At 52.2% G+C, this 19,848-nt stretch overlaps 8 protein-coding genes across 8 annotated transcripts; 4 read left to right on the plus strand and 4 right to left on the minus strand.

Annotated features, from left to right (window-relative positions):
* Positions 1 to 138: 138 nt before the first annotated feature.
* Positions 139 to 1,689, plus strand: P152DRAFT_456729 (thioredoxin-like protein). Its single transcript, XM_033679073.1, has 4 exons — positions 139 to 323; positions 376 to 558; positions 616 to 974; positions 1,184 to 1,689. Exons 1-4 carry the CDS (start codon positions 262 to 264, stop codon positions 1,321 to 1,323), a joined length of 744 nt encoding a protein of 247 aa, XP_033536111.1. The 5' UTR covers positions 139 to 261; the 3' UTR covers positions 1,324 to 1,689.
* A 780-nt stretch (positions 1,690 to 2,469) lies between these two features.
* Positions 2,470 to 3,566, minus strand: P152DRAFT_465317 (uncharacterized protein; the record flags this gene model as incomplete). The annotated part of the gene is made up of 3 exons (XM_033680624.1): positions 2,470 to 3,019; positions 3,077 to 3,330; positions 3,450 to 3,566. 3 exons carry the CDS (start codon positions 3,564 to 3,566, stop codon positions 2,470 to 2,472), a joined length of 921 nt encoding a protein of 306 aa, XP_033536112.1.
* An 838-nt stretch (positions 3,567 to 4,404) lies between these two features.
* Positions 4,405 to 6,303, minus strand: P152DRAFT_273948 (lipoic acid synthetase precursor). The gene is made up of 3 exons (XM_033674882.1): positions 5,548 to 6,303; positions 4,927 to 5,496; positions 4,405 to 4,869 (listed from the first exon to the last, which is right to left on the minus strand). Exons 1-3 carry the CDS (start codon positions 5,939 to 5,941, stop codon positions 4,577 to 4,579), a joined length of 1,257 nt encoding a protein of 418 aa, XP_033536113.1. The 5' UTR covers positions 5,942 to 6,303; the 3' UTR covers positions 4,405 to 4,576.
* Positions 6,304 to 12,008, minus strand: P152DRAFT_275107 (uncharacterized protein). Its single transcript, XM_033674885.1, has 4 exons — positions 10,278 to 12,008; positions 10,024 to 10,225; positions 7,161 to 9,969; positions 6,304 to 7,109 (listed from the first exon to the last, which is right to left on the minus strand). The coding sequence occupies exons 1-4, from the start codon at positions 11,516 to 11,518 to the stop codon at positions 6,667 to 6,669; spliced, it is 4,695 nt and encodes a 1,564-aa protein (XP_033536114.1). The 5' UTR covers positions 11,519 to 12,008; the 3' UTR covers positions 6,304 to 6,666.
* Positions 12,009 to 12,804: 796 nt separating this feature from the next.
* P152DRAFT_456735 (uncharacterized protein) lies at positions 12,805 to 14,144 on the plus strand. Its single transcript, XM_033679074.1, has 8 exons — positions 12,805 to 12,957; positions 13,015 to 13,065; positions 13,131 to 13,162; positions 13,229 to 13,245; positions 13,311 to 13,322; positions 13,418 to 13,515; positions 13,573 to 13,589; positions 13,649 to 14,144. Exons 1-8 carry the CDS (start codon positions 12,921 to 12,923, stop codon positions 13,733 to 13,735), a joined length of 351 nt encoding a protein of 116 aa, XP_033536115.1. The 5' UTR covers positions 12,805 to 12,920; the 3' UTR covers positions 13,736 to 14,144.
* Positions 14,145 to 14,508: 364 nt separating this feature from the next.
* Positions 14,509 to 15,241, plus strand: P152DRAFT_465325 (eukaryotic translation initiation factor eIF-1; the record flags this gene model as incomplete). Its single annotated transcript, XM_033680625.1, has 4 exons — positions 14,509 to 14,536; positions 14,733 to 14,807; positions 14,948 to 15,171; positions 15,227 to 15,241. 4 exons carry the CDS (start codon positions 14,509 to 14,511, stop codon positions 15,239 to 15,241), a joined length of 342 nt encoding a protein of 113 aa, XP_033536116.1.
* Positions 15,242 to 15,653: 412 nt separating this feature from the next.
* Positions 15,654 to 17,935, minus strand: P152DRAFT_275129 (uncharacterized protein). Its single transcript, XM_033674886.1, has 4 exons — positions 17,464 to 17,935; positions 17,292 to 17,410; positions 16,018 to 17,242; positions 15,654 to 15,958 (listed from the first exon to the last, which is right to left on the minus strand). Exons 1-4 carry the CDS (start codon positions 17,644 to 17,646, stop codon positions 15,917 to 15,919), a joined length of 1,569 nt encoding a protein of 522 aa, XP_033536117.1. The 5' UTR covers positions 17,647 to 17,935; the 3' UTR covers positions 15,654 to 15,916.
* A 276-nt stretch (positions 17,936 to 18,211) lies between these two features.
* On the plus strand, positions 18,212 to 19,806 carry P152DRAFT_506344 (kinase-like protein; the record flags this gene model as incomplete). Its single annotated transcript, XM_033682478.1, has 8 exons — positions 18,212 to 18,409; positions 18,444 to 18,465; positions 18,562 to 18,894; positions 18,945 to 18,973; positions 19,009 to 19,050; positions 19,105 to 19,251; positions 19,320 to 19,464; positions 19,541 to 19,806. The coding sequence occupies 8 exons, from the start codon at positions 18,212 to 18,214 to the stop codon at positions 19,708 to 19,710; spliced, it is 1,086 nt and encodes a 361-aa protein (XP_033536118.1). The 3' UTR covers positions 19,711 to 19,806.
* Between the last annotated feature and the right edge of the window lie 42 nt (positions 19,807 to 19,848).

Below are 19,848 nucleotides of genomic sequence, written 5' to 3' on the forward strand. Positions count from 1 at the left end.
AATAATACACAAGCCACACTTACTCAGCAAAACCGTCTGTTATGTATCTGTGTGCTGTCATATATCGGTCGTCACGTGGATATCAAAGACCCTGACGTATGCGGGTGGCTGAGGAAGCCTTGAATGTACTTCGGACCAGGACTATTAATATTCTGCGATCACCACATCGGAGCATCATTTGAAGACTGTAGCGCACAAGTAAACAAGACCAACAGCAAAATTTAACAGAGTTTACCTTGGTACGAAGCCGCCCAGTTCAAAATGAATATGCCCGATATGCCGGTAAACGTCCCTGTGGACGACCCCAATGCGGACACTGAATGGTAAGTAATCCCACCAAGTTTGATTCCCTTGATCAGACACTAAGGCTTCCAGGAATGATATATTACGGAAACATGGAGTCATCCCAGAGAAGCCTCCTTCTCCCACAGCAGAGTTGGAGGAGGTTTTAGTCCAGGCCCGGGCTCTTGCTCATGAGCACCGTCTCGAGGGCAAAGATCTGGATGAACTAGCCGAGCTTGAAGATGACGAAGACGACGACTTCCTAGAGCACTATAGGTGCGTTATGTACCCTCCAAGGTCATAGGAACTGCTTGTTGTTAACCATCGAGCTAGGAGGAAACGGCTTGCCGAGATGTCAACCATCGCATCAAGCGCCATATATAATCAGGTCTACCCCCTACAGAAGCCAGACTATTCCCGAGAAGTCACCGAGGCTTCATCCAAGTCCTATGTGGTTGTCCTCCTCACGGCGTCCCTGAGTAGCAATGCCGAGTCTCGTATCCTTGAAGGATTGTGGAAAGCAATGGCCGAAAAGTTTGGAGATGTGAAATTTTGTCAAATTCGCGCCGATATGTGCATTGAAGGCTACCCTGAAAAGAATACGCCCACTATCCTTATTTATAAGGACGGTGATATCAAGCGACAGATCGTCACTCTGAGGGAATTGCAAGGCACGAAGACATCTATAAGGGGTAAGCAACATTCCCCTTTCCCAGCCAGTCTTGTAAGGGTGAAATGTACCGGCAAACGCAAAATTTTCCTACTCTCACCTCGGACATGTCAACTGTATTTCCAAGCATATTTGATTGGAACGGTTGGTGAAACGGGGTTTCAATTTATGTTCTCCCACATTCGCTCGGATGCTCAGTTATGGAGATGCTGACAAGAATTCGACAAACAGATCTAGAGAGAGTCCTCGTCAGCGTGGACGCTGTGAAGCCGAATGACCTCCGACTCTCTAAAAATCCAGACGAGAACGAGTGGGCTCAAAATGCGAAGGACTCGGCCGACAACGAGGATGACGGCTCTGACTGGGATTGAGCGGATCGTGATGATAGAAGGAAGGAAGTTCAAACGTCATGCCCTCCTCTTTCGCCGACTCCTTTGTGAATCCCTGCGAGCAGGAAGTTCCATGGAGAAGCAGCTGTCTGCTGGGATGAATCATATCGGGGGAGTGGATATGCCATGTGACATTCCAGGTCTGCGGTGAGGTGTAATCACTGACTGATCATAAAGGCAACGAGGAACACCAGACGTGAGGTTATGACAAGCGAACGGAGGGGAATGAGGCGGTTGACATGTCAATTATGCAAGGAAAGCCTCAAATGATTAAAACATGCCACATGTTGGCCTAGAGGTCAGCTGAGAAAAACCATTCATCTCTCTTAATTCAACAACTCTCCGGGATATTAAACATTCCTTTCCTGCCGTGACAGCACAAGAAGCACAGCGCAACACCCATTGTGACAGAGGATAGACAGACCCATTAGGGACAGTACTACCTTGAGATTCAATTATCCTGTCTAAATGCACTAGAATGTACAATTCACGGCTGACGGACGACTGGTTATGACCGGTTCAGGCACTTCCAGCTCTTACTGGACGGTGATCCCAAAAGTCTCCCTTCTGTACGACACCACTACACCTCCTTAGCTGATAGCAAGGCGGGCTCCCATCGCGGTGTATTCCGGTGGTGTGAATAATGTGTACCACAGATTATGTAACACAAGAGTGGAAGCCGTGCGTTTGTGGACCGTTCAGCTCGTGCTCTATGTAAAGCGATCTGGAGTATCACTCCGACGCTGTTAATGGTGCACAACGGCATGCCAAGGCACCGCTATCGCTTCGCGAAAGGAGGTAAAAAGTCCAGACCTGAAGGCAGGAAGCGCTCGCATTATGTCGCTTCGTCTGGTAGGGTCCGTGGAATGGCTTCTCTTCGGCCACCCAGGTCGATTTGTACTTCGTCAGTACTGGGGAAGTAGGTGGAGGATCACAATGGCGGCGCTCTAGATGGCAGAACTACTGCTCCTCGTGGCCTCTCATTAGTCAATGCCCGCAATATGGCACCATGCAATGATCGAGACACGTTCTGCCGACCCTGGTCATGTGGAAGGGCGTGTTTGAAATGTTCAGCACGGGGTCAGAAACAGGGGATCAGACACCGCAGAAGCAGATACTGGTCGTATGCTATATCAGTTGGTCTCCCCCACCCCGTCTGCAGCCTTCAACTGCACCCCATACTTCCTTCTCCCGAAATCCGGCCCCGACACCGTTCGATCGTGCCGCGCCTCGTAATCTCTCACACACATCCGCAACGTCCACGAGACCTTGCTGAACCAATGGGTGGCTTTGGATAACATCCCATACCTGGCCGAGGCTCAGGAGGGTTTCTTTTCCATCTTTCACCGTTCCGCTGGATCCGAATTTCCTCCGTCGCGCGGCCCCGGCCATATACCTTGTCCCACTGTTTGTGGTATCCTCTTCATGATCGGTACCAGGCGAGCCCGGGCCGTGTCCCACCTGATGGGATCCGGCCATCTGAGCATGACCCGCACGCTGGAGCGCGCTATGACTGGTAGTCGTGCGGAGAATCTCGTTCTCAGTCGTGGCCCGCTGCAGCGCGAGCTTCAAGCGATCGTTATCAATGGCTAACGACGTCGCCGATGTCTCCATCGCCGTCAACTTGGATTCGAGGGTTTTCACGTGCCGCTCTTTTCGCTCGCGGAAGGCCCTCTGCCTGTTTGCCGTGACCCGTCAGCTTGCGTCCCAGGCATCTAGGATGACCCTCACATACGCTGTTCGATTTTGCGCTTTCCGTCGGCTCTGTGCTGGAGTTATGGTGGTTTCTTTGTCCTCCTCACTGCTGCTGCGCAGTCTTTGTGATGTATCTAGGGGATCAGCGTAGGTGTCGTCGGCGTTCAACGGCACCGTGGCGGAGGGCGCAGGAGGTGATGCTGCGGTAGGGGGCGAGGTAGAGTGAAGCGGTCCTGGAGTAGGAGTGAAGCGGAAAGCATCGTAGGCTAGAAACGAGGTCGGGTCAACGGCCTCCTAAAGTCGATATGTAGACATTAGCGCCTCCCGTCACGAGCTAACTCCTAATTCCTGCTCTACCATACTGGGGGTAGGGTCGCGGGATCGACCGGAGTTTCGCAAAGGAGGGCTCTTACATGGACATTGGAGCCCGGTTGCCCATCGTCAGTGGAGAGGGGGTATGTTGTAGCCTGGATGCCGACAAGGGGATAGGGTTGCTGCGAGGATGCTGTGAAGTAGGTACTGTAGTCCATCGGATCCGCTACCCAATCTTTCTAGTACCTTAATCGGTGATGATATCGAATTCAGAACGAAGGCAATAGATCATGACGCCTAGCAGAGGCAAAATAATCTGGTGACATGCAGTCAGCCAAATGGTTGTCATAAATTCTGGAGCCCGTAAGCAGAATGCCAAGAGCGCATGTACTTAGAGTCAGCACTGGTACATAACCGAAACCAAGTACAGGTAATGGTAGGTACTGCTTATTACTAGATACACGGAGAAGCTACTATAAGCAGGTAGGGTCAGGTAAGTTAGTAATTATTATGCCAATGGAATGGCATGTCATCAAACCGAATCTTGGACCACCACATTTTTATACCATATGGCTGGCAGATATAAGGGGCGAGTCGATTACCCCAGCAGAAGGAGCCACATCCGATGACCACGAATCGGGAGAAGGATTCGATAGATTATAGGTGACCATGTGAGGGATGTATTCATAGTTTTCATACTTTCATGTATTCAGTATAGACAGCAGGTGATAAACTACCGAGATGCTACTACGCCTTAGGTGAAGGTCTGTAATCATGGAAGTGGCACCAGTTCGGCCCCTCCCGCTGTCCATGTCCCACATAACCGTTCCACAATCCACCAGTCGCAAAGCGAATCTAGTAATGAGTAAGTAGTGACAAGTCATTCGCGTGAATCGCGTCCACTCAGTGTAAATGGCCTTTCGTCATGTTAAGTGACGGAATTTCAAAAACAAGGCCCAAACGTTGAGTTGAGCGCACTCTGGACTTATAACACATCTTAGCTCCTGGTACGACCAACGATACCGCTACCGTTCACCCGAGTAGCTCCAGATCGCGATATCATACAACCGCAATTCACTTGTCCTGTCAAGAGGCGGTCCGACCTCCGGATCATTCCACCCAGCGACCGAACGTACATTCAATTCCGAGCCGGTGAACGGCGATAGGCATAGCCGAAGCGACCAACCACAGTCCGCATGGAAGCATTTCCAAATCTTGGATTACCGGTTCAAGGGGCCAACTTGTGTAGCGATTCAGAATGCGGCTCGCCGGCGCCCTGAATCGCAACCTGATCCTTCCTCGCTCGCTTTTTCAAGACATTTTCGATGAACGCCTCCCCTGCCTTGTACGAGGAGCGGACGAGCGGCCCGCTGGCACAATACAGGAATCCCAGGTCCATCGCCCGTTGGCGCCAGAGCTCGAACACTTCCGGAGAGACGTACTCCTCGACTTTCATGTGCCGCTTCGTGGGACGCATGTATTGGCCGAAGGTGACGATATCGACGGAGACTTTCCGGAGTTCTTAGCCGACGTTAGCGAGACTCTCGACCGGAAGAATGTGATGTCATGTGAACGTACCTTTAAGAGCCTTCCAGATTTCCTCCTCGGTCTCCCCCAAGCCGAGCATGATGCTCGTCTTCGTAATTAACCCTTCCTTCGCTGCCTTGGCGGCTTCCAAAACCGTTAAGCTTTGCCGAAACGTTGCCCTCCGATCTCTGACCATGGCCGTGAGCTCTTCGACCGTCTCAACGTTATGGGCGTAAACGTCCAAGCCACTCTGCGCGACGAGCTTCACCATGTCCAAATCCCCAGCAAAATCCCCGGTCAATGCCTCGACGAGCATGTTCGGCGCCTTTTGTTTGATCTTGCTGATAGTACTGGCGAAATGATGGGCACCACCATCGGCCAAGTCGTCGCGGTCCACTGAGGTGAGGACGACGTATCCGAGGCCCCATCTCGAAAGCGCTTCCGCGACGTGTTCGGGTTCGTGGGGGTCGAGGGCAAGGGGGGTTTTCGACGTTTTGACGGAACAAAATCGGCAACCTCGCGTACAAGTGTCGCCCATGAGCATGATTGTCGCGGTCGCAGTAGACTTGTCAGATCCGCCCCAGCACTCGGAGATATTGGGACACCGCGCTTCTTCACAGACTAATCACTGTCAACGGATGGTGCAATGAAGGGAATTTGTAAGATCCATACCTGTGTGTAGATTTAACCCTCGCAGATCATTTTGGATTCTCTTGAAGTTATTCCCCTTCGCATCCTTTCCGCCCGGTATCGACGTCCGCAGCCAGGGAGGAAGACGGGTAATCTCCTTCCGCTTCCCCGACCCACGAACGGTCTTCAGCTCGAGGGCTTCTTCAGGAGTGATCGGTTCCTCCTTCGCACCGGTGAATTCCCCGAAAGAAGGCCCCGTATTCAATCGATCTTGGAACGTTGTCCGCGGTCGCTTGGATGGTCGTGGCGAATCGGAAGAGCTTGCTTCAGTGGCTAGGAATCGTGCTGCACCGGGGGAATAGAGTCTTCGGTGGGAAACGTCGAGCAAAGCTTCCCGCAGCCCTTTGAGGGCTATGACGCCCTGACGATGTGACATTGTAGTGAACGTAACAGGTAATACCGAAGGTTGGATGATTCCTCCTGTCAGTTCCTGGCTTCGTACGATAGTCGAAGTGAGGTCCCTACCAAACTTGGCTGGGACCTGGTCAATTGGTCATCACGCATTAGAAATTCAGGGTAAATCTCGGTCCAATTGACTCGATCCCGGCTCCGTCGGCATGCCGGTGGTGCCTTCCCCTGGTGCATCCCGGCCCGATACTAACCGCACTAGAATGTCGGTCTGCATGTAGTCACGTGCCTTCCGACTCCCTCAACTCTCCCTTCTAAACCGAATACCTACCTATAGGTCTCGGTCGTTCGTCGTGTCGGGACTCTACCGTATTTACTGGTAATAGATGGTAGTACATGGTAGTAAATAATTCTTACTAAACCGATACCCATAGCATATCATCATCGCATTCTCCGTACTGGGTATATAAAATGCCGTGAACATGGGTCGCCCTGTTCAACAATATCCATGCTATCATATCATCATCCCGCATCCCACCTTCGTACATGTAATGGCCGAAATGCCCAGGGATATCATGAGTAATGAAGAACGCTACAAGAATATGCGCCGGATATGCAACGAAGATCGTGGACCCCTTCCAAAGATGCAGAAAACAGGGACATAGGAACGCTAACCCGTGCTTTAGGGGCAAATCAACAAAGGAGATGGAGACTTGGTTTATGGGAAGAGCCTGGCGGAGATTCCTCCGCTCGCTACTCTCCGGGTGCGGTCCAGACCCGCCGAGCTCCAAAGAGGGTCAAGCTCAATGCCGTGTCGTTCGCGTTGACATTGGTGCCGACATCGGGCAGGAGCTCCCAGCGCCGGATATGGAAAGGAACAGGAGGAATACCCGCCATGCTTTGGGAGGAAGCGATTCGCTGCATCGAGCTAGAACGCGCAGTTGATACTTGTTGGGCAGCGGTTACCGGCGTCCTGGGAAGGCTAGCGAGATTTGAATGTTGGGGTTGGAGAGCTTGGAATGGTAAGAATGGTTGTGTTCCGCATCCTGATGGGTTCAGTGGCTCGTGGCCAACATAGAGCCCAGGCCAAGTATCGGTCGAACTCTGAGGACCGAAAAGGGACACAATACGTGGGTCGCCGTACTGTCGGGAACCGTCGAGTTTTGCAACGGCGAGTCGCTGCTCATCCGTAATGTCTAGGCATGGAATGAGTAAGGGATACGTGGATGTGCATTGGAGATGCTCACCGTCAGCGAAGATAGCTGCGACGTCAAAGAGTAACTGAGATGTGGCAGTGCAATGGTTCAAAACCGGATGGCTGATCAGAGCACATAAAACGCACAGGAAGCCTGGAACATCGGGCAAGATATTCTTGGTCGTCCGAAGAAGATCCCCATGCACCATGGCGAGGTGCACAAATGTCTCAATCCATCGGCAAATACGTGGGAGCATGGCCTTGGCTTCCACTGGCCCGCTTGTCGTGAGATCCATCTCCGTGGGGAGCAACTCGCCAAGAGCCTTCAGTCGATCAAAAGCTGCCGCCAAGAATTGAACGTGTGCTTCCCTTGGCAGGCTCGAGGCGGTGTAATCGATAACTTCAAGGCGAGTCGGAACGGCGCCTTGGTCGTTTTCCGTTAGAGATGGCATCATCTGGCCGGTTCGCTGCTCGCTGCAACCCTTCGCGAACTTGTTTGCCGCCGTGAAGATGAACGTCTCGGAAAATTCACATAGCGTCTGCGAAATCCGCCGGTCCAAGCTGGCAAATTCCGCCCAGATGGGACGCCCCTGCTCCACGGCGTTTTTCAATGCCGTGATCAGAGCGGCTTGGATCTTCTCGTCGGAGGGACAAGCTGTCAACAGATACTTCGCGCGAGCTTTGCAAAACTCGGCATTGATCTCGTCCGCAGAAAGGACAATGGATGAAATTTGTGATGCGTGATCCGCATTTTGCAGGGAACGGCGCCCATCTGGGTCAAGGAGCCTGCAAAGCGCATTCTGGAAAAGGCCATCGCTGGACGCAAGCAGCACGTCCAGTCCACCGTTGACGGAAACCGCTGCATTCTTCAAAATTGCTTGGAACGCATCACCTTCAAGCAATGAATCAAGTTCACCCGCCTGCCTGGCGCTCGCAAGTATCTTGGGGTCATCAAACATAGTTTGAACGAGTCGAAGAATCTTGAACTGATGCTCCCCACAATATTTGGTCTGGGCCAGTCGGTATCTGTAAATTGTTCCCTCATCGTATAAATTCGTCGATGTCTTTGGCAAAACCATCTCCAGCGCAGTGGTTGCGATGACGGCGGCAAGCCCCGAATTTTCGCTTCGGAGGGTAATGAAGGTCGCCTCCATATGGTCAACAAGCCGGCTCATGCCCAAACATTCGTTGCTGACGAGGACGGGTACCGCGAATCTAACCAGGCCGGGTTGATTGCATGTGAGACAATTGCCGATCCAATCCAGAAGGAGTTGATCAAACACTTTCTCGTCAAAGGACCTCAACTTTACAAATCGAGATCCAACAGCACAGGCAAGTACTTGGGACTCCCGAAAGTGCTCGTCCAGACGTGCCACCATAACGTTGAATACCCGAACCATAACTTGTTCGTCCATGCTCGTTCCGCTGCTGAGGACTTTATCGACCTCGTCATCGGCATCGAGGCAACCGCCAGCAAGGTTCTCGGCCATCAGGTCCGAAACCGGAGAGCATATAGCGATGGCAGCACGCTGTTCGCATCTTGTGATATCGTATCTTAGTTGCTGCACGATGCGCGCAGGGCATCGTACGGTTCTTCCTAGATCGGCGAGGGCAACAAGAAATGTACGCTCCGGCTGCTTCAGGCGAACCACTCGGTGGCGTTCTACGAGGCGGTCGAACAAAGGCTCCAACGCACCGATGGCCGCGAAGATTCGAGAATGGTGGTTCAGCGTATCGGCAACCGCAGCGAGCAATACGGAGTTGGTCGACGTCGAAACCAGGGACAGGATGTCTGCAAAGATCGGGAAGTCTCTCAATTCCTCCAATATCCTCCGCATTTCGTAGAATTGGAATAAAGCTATGGTATTGCCATCTTCTTGAAAGCCGTCCGGCTGCTCCACTCTTGTATCGATTGGTGAAGGTGGCGGCGTCATGCATTCCACCTCATGGCGGAGCCATCCGGAAAGGGCAAACCGAAAGGATGCTGGGAGTTCCGCTAGGTCCGAGACACCGAATCCTTCGCGATGCTCAGCATTGGCTGGTGGTCCCAAATGCAGCGTGCTGGCAATATCCGATCGCAACGAAGTCATTCTCTCCACATCATTCGAGACTTGATGGTCCACAGAAGCGAGGAGGGCGATTCTTAGGTTCTGAACATGGTCCGGCAATCCATCCAAGGGTATCTCGGAGAGTAGGCGGACATGTGTATCTTGCATGCCGCTGGCGCGTGAAGGTGTACTCAGGGACCCCGTCGCAATGAGCCATTGCAAGTATTTGTTAACGGAAAAATGCCGTGAGCGAGTAAGGTGACCGACAATATCGTATGCGTCACTGATAATGACGCCGGACTCAGGTCCGACCGACCGGAGAAACGACAGGATCGAATGATCCACGTCCATGCCAACCGAGTACCACCTACGTAGCAGCCGAACCGCAAGATATTGTCGCCACTGTCCCGTCCGGAACTGGGAACACGCCCACTTAAGTAGGAATAATATCAGCTGGTTCCCGGAAGCCGCGATGGACAAGCATAACTCCGATAACCGGTCGATATCAGAGTCCTGATACGCTTGGTCGAACTTTCGAACCAGCTTATTGTGCCAGCTGCTGGTCTCGGCGTCAGAGAGGTCCTTGGGACCGTGCAGTCGTGCAATGCGCCTATCCAGATCCTCGACGGCCAGCTGGAGCTCATGGACAGCAAGCTTGTGCTCTTCGGAAACTCGGTCCAGCGTTGGTTTAAAGTCGATCCAGCGATAAGGCAGAACCAAACAATCGCGGTGCGAAACCATTAATTTGGCAACCAGACTGCTTAATCGGTCCGCCAGAGGTTTCAACACACTGTCTGACTCTTCCATCCATATCTGTTAAAAAGCTATTGTCAGTGTGATCAAAGCAAAATTTTCAATTCTGCTAACCTTTCTCAATTGCTCCAGCAGACCCTCTCCGAGAGTTCGGCCACGTTTCCTAGTGCATATCAAATGAGACCAGTAGATTTCGACCATGACGAGCCAAATAGGCAGTTTTTCTCGGGACGAGTCCAGGCCAACAAGTATCCAGTCCAGGAAATGGTCCAGATCAAGGAGGCGCTCGGAATATAAGTGCGACGACAGCCGGATTCTAAGACGGTCAGTTGATAACCCGGCACGTGCCTATCCAAACCGGTACTCACGCGTATTGCATCTTATCTTTCCAATCGACCTGGGGACAGTTTGCGATGGTTCCATCCACGAATTGCTCGACCTGTGATGTCCACTCGCGAATCCACTTCTGTTCGCCCCCAAGCGTCGCGGATCCGCCTGCTCCTTTCCGTTTGAAGGCCCGCATCTCATTCGTTCCCACGCATTTGGCAAGCCAGGCGGCACGGGGCGGAGGCACCCGGTTGGTGAGGCATAGTTCTAGAAGGAGCTTGCCCTTGACCCCATGTGGGATTGCCTTGGTCAACCGCCGTAGCGGGACCGCAGGATTCGCGAGATCCTTGAACCACCCTTCCCGCTTCTTTTCATTGGCCGTGACTCGAGGTGGAGGTTTGAAGGTCGATTGCGCGGCCAAGCGTCGTTGTGTTTGCCTCTTCTCAAGAATGGAGACAAACAGGGCTGACAGAGCGGGGAGGCCGCCTTTGGATTTTAGAAGCGGAGAGAAAGAATTCCGAGCACTGCTCGCATCGTTCTGGACAATCGACTGTCGAATAAAGCCGGCTTTAACTACCCCCTCAGTAAGATTGTCCTCGACGTGATTGCCCTTCCAAGGAAAGAAGTCGGCCGATCCTATCGTCCATGTCAGAGAAGCATTTTGCGACTGTGAAGCAGGCATACTCTCGTGAGGATATCGCATAGAAACGGTGGGCGGCTTAGCGATCTGAATATTTGCATCTGTTACTGCTGTTCGCGGGGGTTCCGCGTCGGTCTCTCCGATCGGTTTTGGCCGTGGGGGTTGGATTCGAGGAGCGGCAGGACGACATGGTAGAGGAAGCGTCAACGACGGGGCAGCCATTATTTTCGCAGAGGGTTCAGGCGGCCCGGGACCAACAATCGAGAGCAGTGCTGCTGGCCTCTCGTGCTGGGCCGTCGAAGTTTGGCGAACACTCGATTCCGGAGCCGACCAGCTATCCTTGTTGTCGCCAGCGGAGAGCGGAGTCTGGGGGGTGGAATTCGAGGCGGACGACCGGACATCGATGGTGCTCCATTCCGAGGGATTCGACGATGTGCCGTCCCCTTTACCCTTTGTTTCCAAGTTCACGACGGAATCATGCGTCGAAGCGGGCGGGAGGGTGGTCGCAAGGGTCGAGGACGAGGCATCGCGATTGCTGGGCGGTAGTGGCCTCGTGAATCGCCGCGGGCGAGGAGGCCGTCCCATGGGTCGAACGACCTGAGGAGCCACGGGGTGCATCCTCCTTCCTGAACGGTCCGTCATACCCAGCGTAGTGACATGATTGCGAGGATGAACTTTGACACAAGGGCGGATGATTCGGTGTAGAGCGGAAATGGGGAAGCGGTGGGTGGATTACATCTGGAAGGGTATCGACAATAGAGGATCAATGATACAGGAGATGGGAGGCAAGATGTGATAAACGAAAGACGCATCCGGTAAGGTAGCTGGTAAGTATGTATGTACACGGTATAAAGGCGAATATCAGACGGAGATATGGTGGAGTGGCGAGGCGACCGGGGGATAGGAGGGAATTTCGAGATGGCGATGGTTGGGGACGGGAGGGGGTGGAGTGCCGGAGTGAACAGCCACATGGACTGCTCAAGCCCTGAACTCTGACAGAAACAGTGAGGGCAACTGCAGCCATCCGGGGCGCCACAAGACCCGGCACCGCGGCACAAGACAGCACAGCAGTCAGCAACAGAACAGCAGAGGGAATACCAAACAGGGTGACAGGCTGTCAGGGTCACCCAGACTCTGTCTCTTGCTGCTCTCTCCACTCTGCTTCCTCCTCAATTACCAGATGACTCCGCCAATCCACCCTCCAGTTCCAGCTTCATGCCTTCAACCCTTTGTTCAACCCCTGTCACTAAGTTAATTTCACCATTAATATTAGTTACCGGTACTTCCGTACGCAGTAATTAATCTTCCATCCTCATATCTTCCTCACACTCTACAGAAGACTCCGGACGATCTATACTGTTTACTCTCTGTACAATAACCCTGCCACACCCTCTATCTCCCGCCAGTACCGCCAGTATCATATCTGGGGAAACGACTTGACAGCAGTTGGCATCTCCACCAGGCTCGCTTAAATACTACTAGTCGACGATCGTGTCCTGTTATCTTCAGATGTCGCCATGTCGGGTGACTACTCCGAGATCCGTCTAGCTTTCCCGTTATCCATCCATCGGCTCTCACTCGCTACGGATGACAGGATGTGGCGGATGAGCATCGGTCGATGATTCACCCGCCACCCGCACCGAAGCGTCCATTTGTTACAAAGACGGACCTGTAAATTGTGATGGCGGTAGTTCCCAACCGCCCAAGATAGCCCAACCAAGAACTCCTTATATTTTCGGTAGACATAGAACCAACGAAAGGGATGGGATTGTCGAGTTGACGTTGGAGGCTGGTCGAGCAACGCACGCAATCCGTCGGATCCTGTGCGGACCGTCCCACATCATGTGACCCACCCCTTTCACCTGGTTGCATCAGATCCTCGCACTCTCCACATCATATCCATTGCGATCTGATGCACTCCGGACACGCTGTAATTAGTAAATACTGGTACCTTGCCTGTATCAAATCAACATCTGGCTAGTTTCATCTCGTTCATCGTCCCCCAGGTTTACCCGCGTTTATCTCCCTCCATTGCACCAGCGAAATGGCGTCCAAGAAAGACATGCGGAGGGCTGATCTCAGTGAGTACATGCCCACCATCTATCGTCGCGTTTCATCCACTCAACCGCCCATCCTAGTCGTCCCTTACGTGGAACCCGAGAAAGAGAAGAATGATCAGGATATGATGAGTATGCGCCGCCAATGCTATCTATAGCCATCGTTGCCTTTGTGCTCACGCCAGCCCGTTTTGAAGGTACCATGGCAACTACGCTACCCATGGCTGCGGTAAGACATTAAATTCCCCGTTGTCGTTTGCTGCAGATGACCGGGGGGCTAATTGAACAACCTTAGATATTCATGAGAAATAAGTGATACACCCAAACTCCTTGTTTGAAGGTTGGACGAGTGGACTAATGCACCATGCCCGTGGTAGGATGCTGGGTTGGTACGACACGCGCCCTTCCTTTATCAACATGACTATCCCATCTCAACCCCTTCGTCTTCCTTTCATGACGTCCTTACTGATAGACACCACCTTAGGACTGCGGTGCTTTTTGCACTCCAATCATGGCTCTCGGAAACTCCGGAACAGGCGAAAGGTTCCGGCAATCCGGGGCTTTTCTCCGTAGGCATGGCATGTCAGTGTACATCTTTCTACAAATCATTTCGCTCTCCGCTGACCGCATCCCTTACAGTCATGTCTTTGGGCACGGTAAGTCCATGACCAGCCAGTATAGCTGTGATATGGCGCTAAATGCGTTCAAACAACAGACATATATGCACTTGTTCCTCCCTCCGATCCCGAAACCAGGTTCTAGCTCACCAACAGAGGCTCCAGCAGCGGCCCCTCCAGCATGAAGATCTGGACTGCTACAAATCAATGTATTATTTAACCTGTTCAAGGCGCTACTCCTGGATAAATGGCCGTGGGATATGGTCTCTAAGTAAATTCGTTGACTTAGCTGAAGGAATGAAGATCGATCATCTAATGGGAGTGAATGCCTGGCAGACGATGAGAGCTATTGGACTGGGATATGTACACTCTGAGACAGAGAGGACTGTGAGACGGGACGCTTGTCGTCGTTGGATGACACTCGGACAGAGTTCGGGATTTGAACACAGGGCGATTGTAGCACAATGTACGATACAGCGTATCCCACGGTGATCTGATGTTACTAGAGTCATTGGTGATGCGTACATGTAACTCCAACCTGCCCACAGCTCTCCAGTATGCAGTTAGTCATCACGGGTCACAGTCACGTGAGTGGGTTTACATGATCGATATTTGGTGGCAAAATTCAGAATGTGGCAGGGGCACAGCGGTAGTTTCCTGCCTCACTGCCTCAGAACGCCACTCGGTGGTGCAATCTGACCAATCATATCGCACAGGACACCCCAACCGCCCACCCCTCATGTGCAGTTGTGCACCTTCCACCTTCCACTTTCCTGCTACTCCTCGCCGTTTCTCTCTCACAGTTGAAAAGGTCTTCCAGCCGCATCACCTCCATTTGAATTTCCACCACATCACTTCCCAAATCTTCCAAAAATCCTTTCCGTCCCATCACTCTCGGACGTCTCCCCTGCCATCCACTCCTCTCTACCAAAGGTCGTTTCCCAGACACGGCGATTTTATGTCCATCGAGAACTTGAAAACCTTCGGTGAGCCCCGCATTGATCTCAATCCTCCCACCCCCACCGCGGTCGGCGGCGTTGCGTGCCCTCTGCCATTTCTGCGCAAGGTCGCCACCGCACCGCTTTCCTCGATGGCCTCTGTCTATATCGGTGGAAAGCGGACGCTGCAGATGATATCGCCGCTATCGCTATTCGTTTCGAGTGCTAACAGTTTCGCGTTCAGACCCCTTCGCGGAGGCCGACGAAGACACCGGCGAAAGCAAGCCAGTTGAGAGATATATCCATATCCGCATTCAACGTAAGTGATCCCTGACATTCCCTCCCATGCTTCACTTCATTGTTTGGAGGGCGGGTGCTGGTGTTCAACTGGTTCCCGCCTTATCACGCCTGCAAACCTCTTGCCACTTATGCACGAGGCTGACGGATCCGATGCAACAGAGCGCAATGGGCGTAAGACCTTGACTACCGTTCAGGGCATTCCTGCCAAGTTCGACCTCAAGAAAGTCCTGAAGGTGATCAAGAAGAAGTTCGCCTGCAATGGCACCATCGTCAGCGACGCCGAGATGGGGGAGGTGATCCAGTTACAGGGCGATCAGCGCAAGGATGTGATGGAATTCCTGGTGGATAAGGATGGCTTGCAGATGGACTCCAAGAACATCAAGGTATGTTGCCAATCGGATCGTGCTTTGAAGGGACGGGAGCTAACCGCAACCTCAGGTCCACGGCTTCTAAGCGTGCCATCCGGCCGCCTCGCTTCCTCTCTCATTGTCCATCGCGTTGACGCCAGTGCTATTCGACCGATCATGACAATCAGCAACGGAGCGTTCTACCATCCCGACGTCCGGTGTGCGATTGAGAGAGGTTCAACCGACATCTGGACGACAGGTGTTCGGGGCAATACTTCCGCGGGGATATGCTATACAACGGGGGATCCATGGGCTGCAAACACCCAGCTACCGAAGGAGATTTCATTGCGGTTCAAAGCTGATTGTGCGCATATCTTTCCGGTTCTTTGCATGTGGTCAATCCGATCGATATCCTTTTACAGTCATTACCTGTCTTTCTCCTGCCTTGAGGGAATCTCAAACGACACACCTTCTTTGCAGATTTATGTAGGCGTGTTCCTAACAGAATGGAGAATTTTATGGTTCACCAGCTGGCCTTTTCATGCACAGTGACGTTCTAAAATCTTGCCTCTCCACACCGATTCCCAGCTCGTCCTAACGGTCCAAGACGATAACGCATGGGTTGAAGAACGATGTGAGGTCAATCAATTAACTTCCTAGATATATATGTATGCATCGCCGGATTTGGTTTCTGCCATACCGGTTTGGTGGCATCGTGAGCGCCAGTTCAACGCTAACGATGGACTAAGCAGCGGCGTAACAGCAACCTCCAGGGAGTATATCAACCCTCCTCGTCATCACGATTCTTTGATTCGAAGCTTAGCTAGAGCAAAGTCAGTGAGTGCTGAGAGACATCAAGATTGCGTAATGAGTCGGACGGACCTGATTACCGTTGTAGTACGTCTCTCCTTCATTAGGACTCCGTTGGTCCGCCAATGTCCGTATACGGACTCCAGTGCCTGTATTGGTTGGACCGCCCTCGCCACGGTCGTCCGCCGCGGTACTCCTTCGTTCGTTGGTCCCATCAAGCCCAATCCCAGAAGACCCGCGAGGATTTCCCTCGTCGGAAGTCGCGCTTCCTAAACCGCTGAGATTGCTTGCGTAGGCAAGGCTTCCGGATACCGCCTCTCCGATGCCTTGTGCCACCCCTTGCGTGGTCCGCCACGCCCAATCGAAGCAGCTAGACATCCCGCTCGTATGAGCATCAGCATAAGCATTCGCGCCTCCGCGCACGAGAACCACGATAAGTGTCGCGGAGGGCAAGAGGTCCAGATCTGAATCCCTCAGTTCTCGTTCCTCGAGCTGGACGGGGAGGGAATAGGATTTAGGAGGGATGATGTGTGTGAGAGTATATGCAGGTACAGCCGCCGTAGCAGGCAGGGTAAGATCACTGCGCAAAGCGACATCTATCCATGGACGAACATCGGCCGTGATTGTGCCCGTCGAGGGAAAGGATTTACGAATCCGCTCGCCCGAAGGCAGGCGGACTTGCAAAGGCACTTCATGGGGCTGCGACTTTGGTTTTGTTCCCCTTCCTGATGTTCCAGCCGTGCCCAGCAAAGGGGACGAAATAGAATTCGGGGCCGGAGACTCTCGTGACCTCGCTTGCTCTTCCCGCCGGCGTCGGCGTCGGCGTTCGACTTTGTCGGCCTCGATCGCAGCGAGGATCCGCTCCCTCTCCTGGCGGGCCTCTTGCTGCCGCTTCCGCTGCTGTATTACCCAGTCATTTCGCGCATCTTGGTCGGAACTAGGTGTATGGGGTTCGACTGCCGCTGGTCGAGTAGCGGCTGCTCGTTCTTTTCCTTTCGACACCTTGGGTTGATTTGTCAAGGCCACCGGCCGCGCAGAATCCTCTCCTTCGGGACGCGGTTGGGTCGGAGAGGCTGAGGCAACCCCTTGTGGTCCATCGTGAGGTGTATCGGTCGGAATGGGAACGGAGGTAGAGGGAGGGAGGGTGGCTTCGGAGAGTATTTGGTCAGAAGGATCCGGTACGGCGCGTGATAACGTCGAGTCGGTGGGCGGTGCTGCATCGAAGACTTTCTTGATCCGTGCTAAGAAATCGTCGAAGTTGTTCTCGGATTCAATGCGGTCCAGCAATTGACCGTTGCTACAATCAATCAGCGCTTGGAGCTTCCATGCTCATGGACCCGCCTCACCGTATAATTATGAGGCTTGGATAGGAGGAGACCGGGCAGAATGCGGATAAGAAGCTTTCCTCTTGGGTGCCAGCACAAATCCGCAGGAGGACGGTCCGATCTGACAGAAGGTCGTGAACCTTCACCGCATGAGATGTCTCCAGATCTTAGACTCGCGGGATGATAGATTTACCTCGACGTGCGAGAGCCATTCGATTTCCCAGCGCTGGCTGTCGTCCTTCTCATCTAGCTGTGTCAGATGCAATGCGTCTTCACAAGCCAAGAAGCAGTAGATCTTACCGGAGACGAAGCAGGCTACCAGTTTACCTTGCTGGATGGCGAGCGATATCCCGCTCTGTAGGTCGTCGTGGAACATGATGGCTAGCACTTCAGCAGAAAGCAAGGTCCGAAGAATCAGAAAGAAGGGGTACGGGCGATAGGAGGAGCATGAACATAGAAATGTATATGGGTATCATTCAGGAACTTAACAACGGTATGAATATTTGGCCTGAAGTCTGGACTTACAGCTGGTACGTAACTGTTCCTACCTGATATGGCGTATGCGGTATGGCGTATACAGTCCACCCTAATGAACCGAATCATGAGAACGGCAAATTTATGCCTTGGTGCCTGAACCCTGACAAGCCCGATATCAGTGGGCCGTCCTGAATTGGATAAACATGAATTGGATAGGCGGCATTCCGACTTTCTGAAGTCAACAAATGGAAATTTCATATTCCTTAATTGGTATATAGGCGAACCCGGGATTAGTTCTCAATTCTCCTATTAACGCGCTTAAACGTACTGAAAACAAGAAATGACTGAGGATGAACCACAAGAGCTATGTTTACTAGGAGTCTAGGACTTCGAGGACTTCCTTGCGACGCAAGCCAGGACTCGGAGCAATGCGAACCTGAGGATTAGCTACGCGTCAGTTGAGCATGAGTAATCTGCAATGTATCCTCAGAGCGCGTGGAATCCCATCAAAAATATGTTCAAGCTTCCTGGTCAAGCGTGTCTTCGAGAGATATCAAGGAGCAAGGAGACAACTCACAAGCCTCCCCAGCACCAAAATATACGCCGGCCAACAATTCGAAGAGGAGACTCTCCCCTGGTACAGTCCTAGTCAGTTCTATCCGGTTCGTATCGGAGATCCTTGATGCTACGTACAAGGTTCTAGGGAAGCTCGGGTATGGTGCGTACTCCACGGTCTAGCTCTGTGGACACATCAGGTAGAGTCCATCGCACTTATACACAAAGCATTGCTGTTATCCAGGCTAATACATAAGAGATACCGGCTTTGTCGCCATAAGGGTTTGTGCCCGAAACACCGATCGTTCTGGACGGGTCCACCGGGAGCTACAATTCTACCACCACGTCAGTTCGCTTGGTTCACAGCACTGTGGCCAACGCCTCATCTGTGGTCTCTTTGAAATGTTCGAGATCTCGGGCTCGTCTTCCCAGCACCTCTGTCTGGTTCATCCCTCAATGCACATGATTGTCCAGGAGCTCCAGTACAAGAATCAATCGCATCGGTTGAACCAAGAACTCTTGAAGTGGATGTTTGTCCACTTACTCAACGCTCTCTCCTTTCTGCACGATGAAGCCAAGGTGGTACAAGCCGGTAAGATCTTGCAGTTATGCGGTGTCTCATTGACAAATAAATCGAATCAGATATCAATCCACCGAATATTATGTTAACAGTGGCTGACCAATCGATCCTCGATGATTTCGAAAGACCGATGCTGAGGATCCCTCTCCCACGAATGTCATCGACAATGTCCGCACCATCTATGGCTCCCATAAACTCGGCCTTCCCAAAGATACCTTATAGGGCCAACCAGCACTGTGTGGTTTTGGAGAAGCTCGAATCGAGGGTTCTCACAGAGGTCTAGTCGTGCCCGAGCTATACCGTACCCCAGAGGTGTTGTTTGAAATGGAATGGGGCGCCAGTGCTGATATCTGGAACGTTGCTGTCTCAGTGAGTACAACCGAAACATATTTCCGCGTATCATAGAAGTTAAATGGCAGATTTGAGACCTGTTTGAGAATCGGCATTTGTTCGCCGCAGTAGATGAAAACTTGGAATCGTTGGCAACCCACCACTTCGCGGAAATGGATCGATATCTTGGGCTACCTTCTCTGGAGTACATACAAATAAGTACAATCACGAAGAGCATTTTTGACGAACGAGGTCAGGAATGAAACATTCACATCACCGCTCCAGTCACTAACCCAAGGTGTCGTACGATGCTGGAAGGGTGTTGGAGGCTCGGTTTTCCTACACCTTTCCTTTGATGCCGCCGTATCTGTCCTGGATAGTGAAACTAAAGAGCAGTTTCCCAATTTCATAGGCTCAATGCTCAAATGCCTACCAGAGCAGAGAAAGCAAGCCTCAGAACTCCTCAAAGATCCATGGATGGCTGTACCATCAAGATAGATAAGGCGCCTTGAACGGCATGATATTCAGTTCCGTACTTCGTCTCAAATACCTCCGGATCCTTCTTACGTCGAAGGGATAACAGTATGATTAAACAACTCGTAACTCTAAAATTATATAAAAAAAAATATAAAACTA

Source organism: Eremomyces bilateralis (genome assembly GCF_010015585.1).
Source record: "Eremomyces bilateralis CBS 781.70 unplaced genomic scaffold P152scaffold_5, whole genome shotgun sequence".
NCBI classification, from domain to species: Eukaryota; Fungi; Ascomycota; class Dothideomycetes; order Eremomycetales; family Eremomycetaceae; genus Eremomyces; species Eremomyces bilateralis.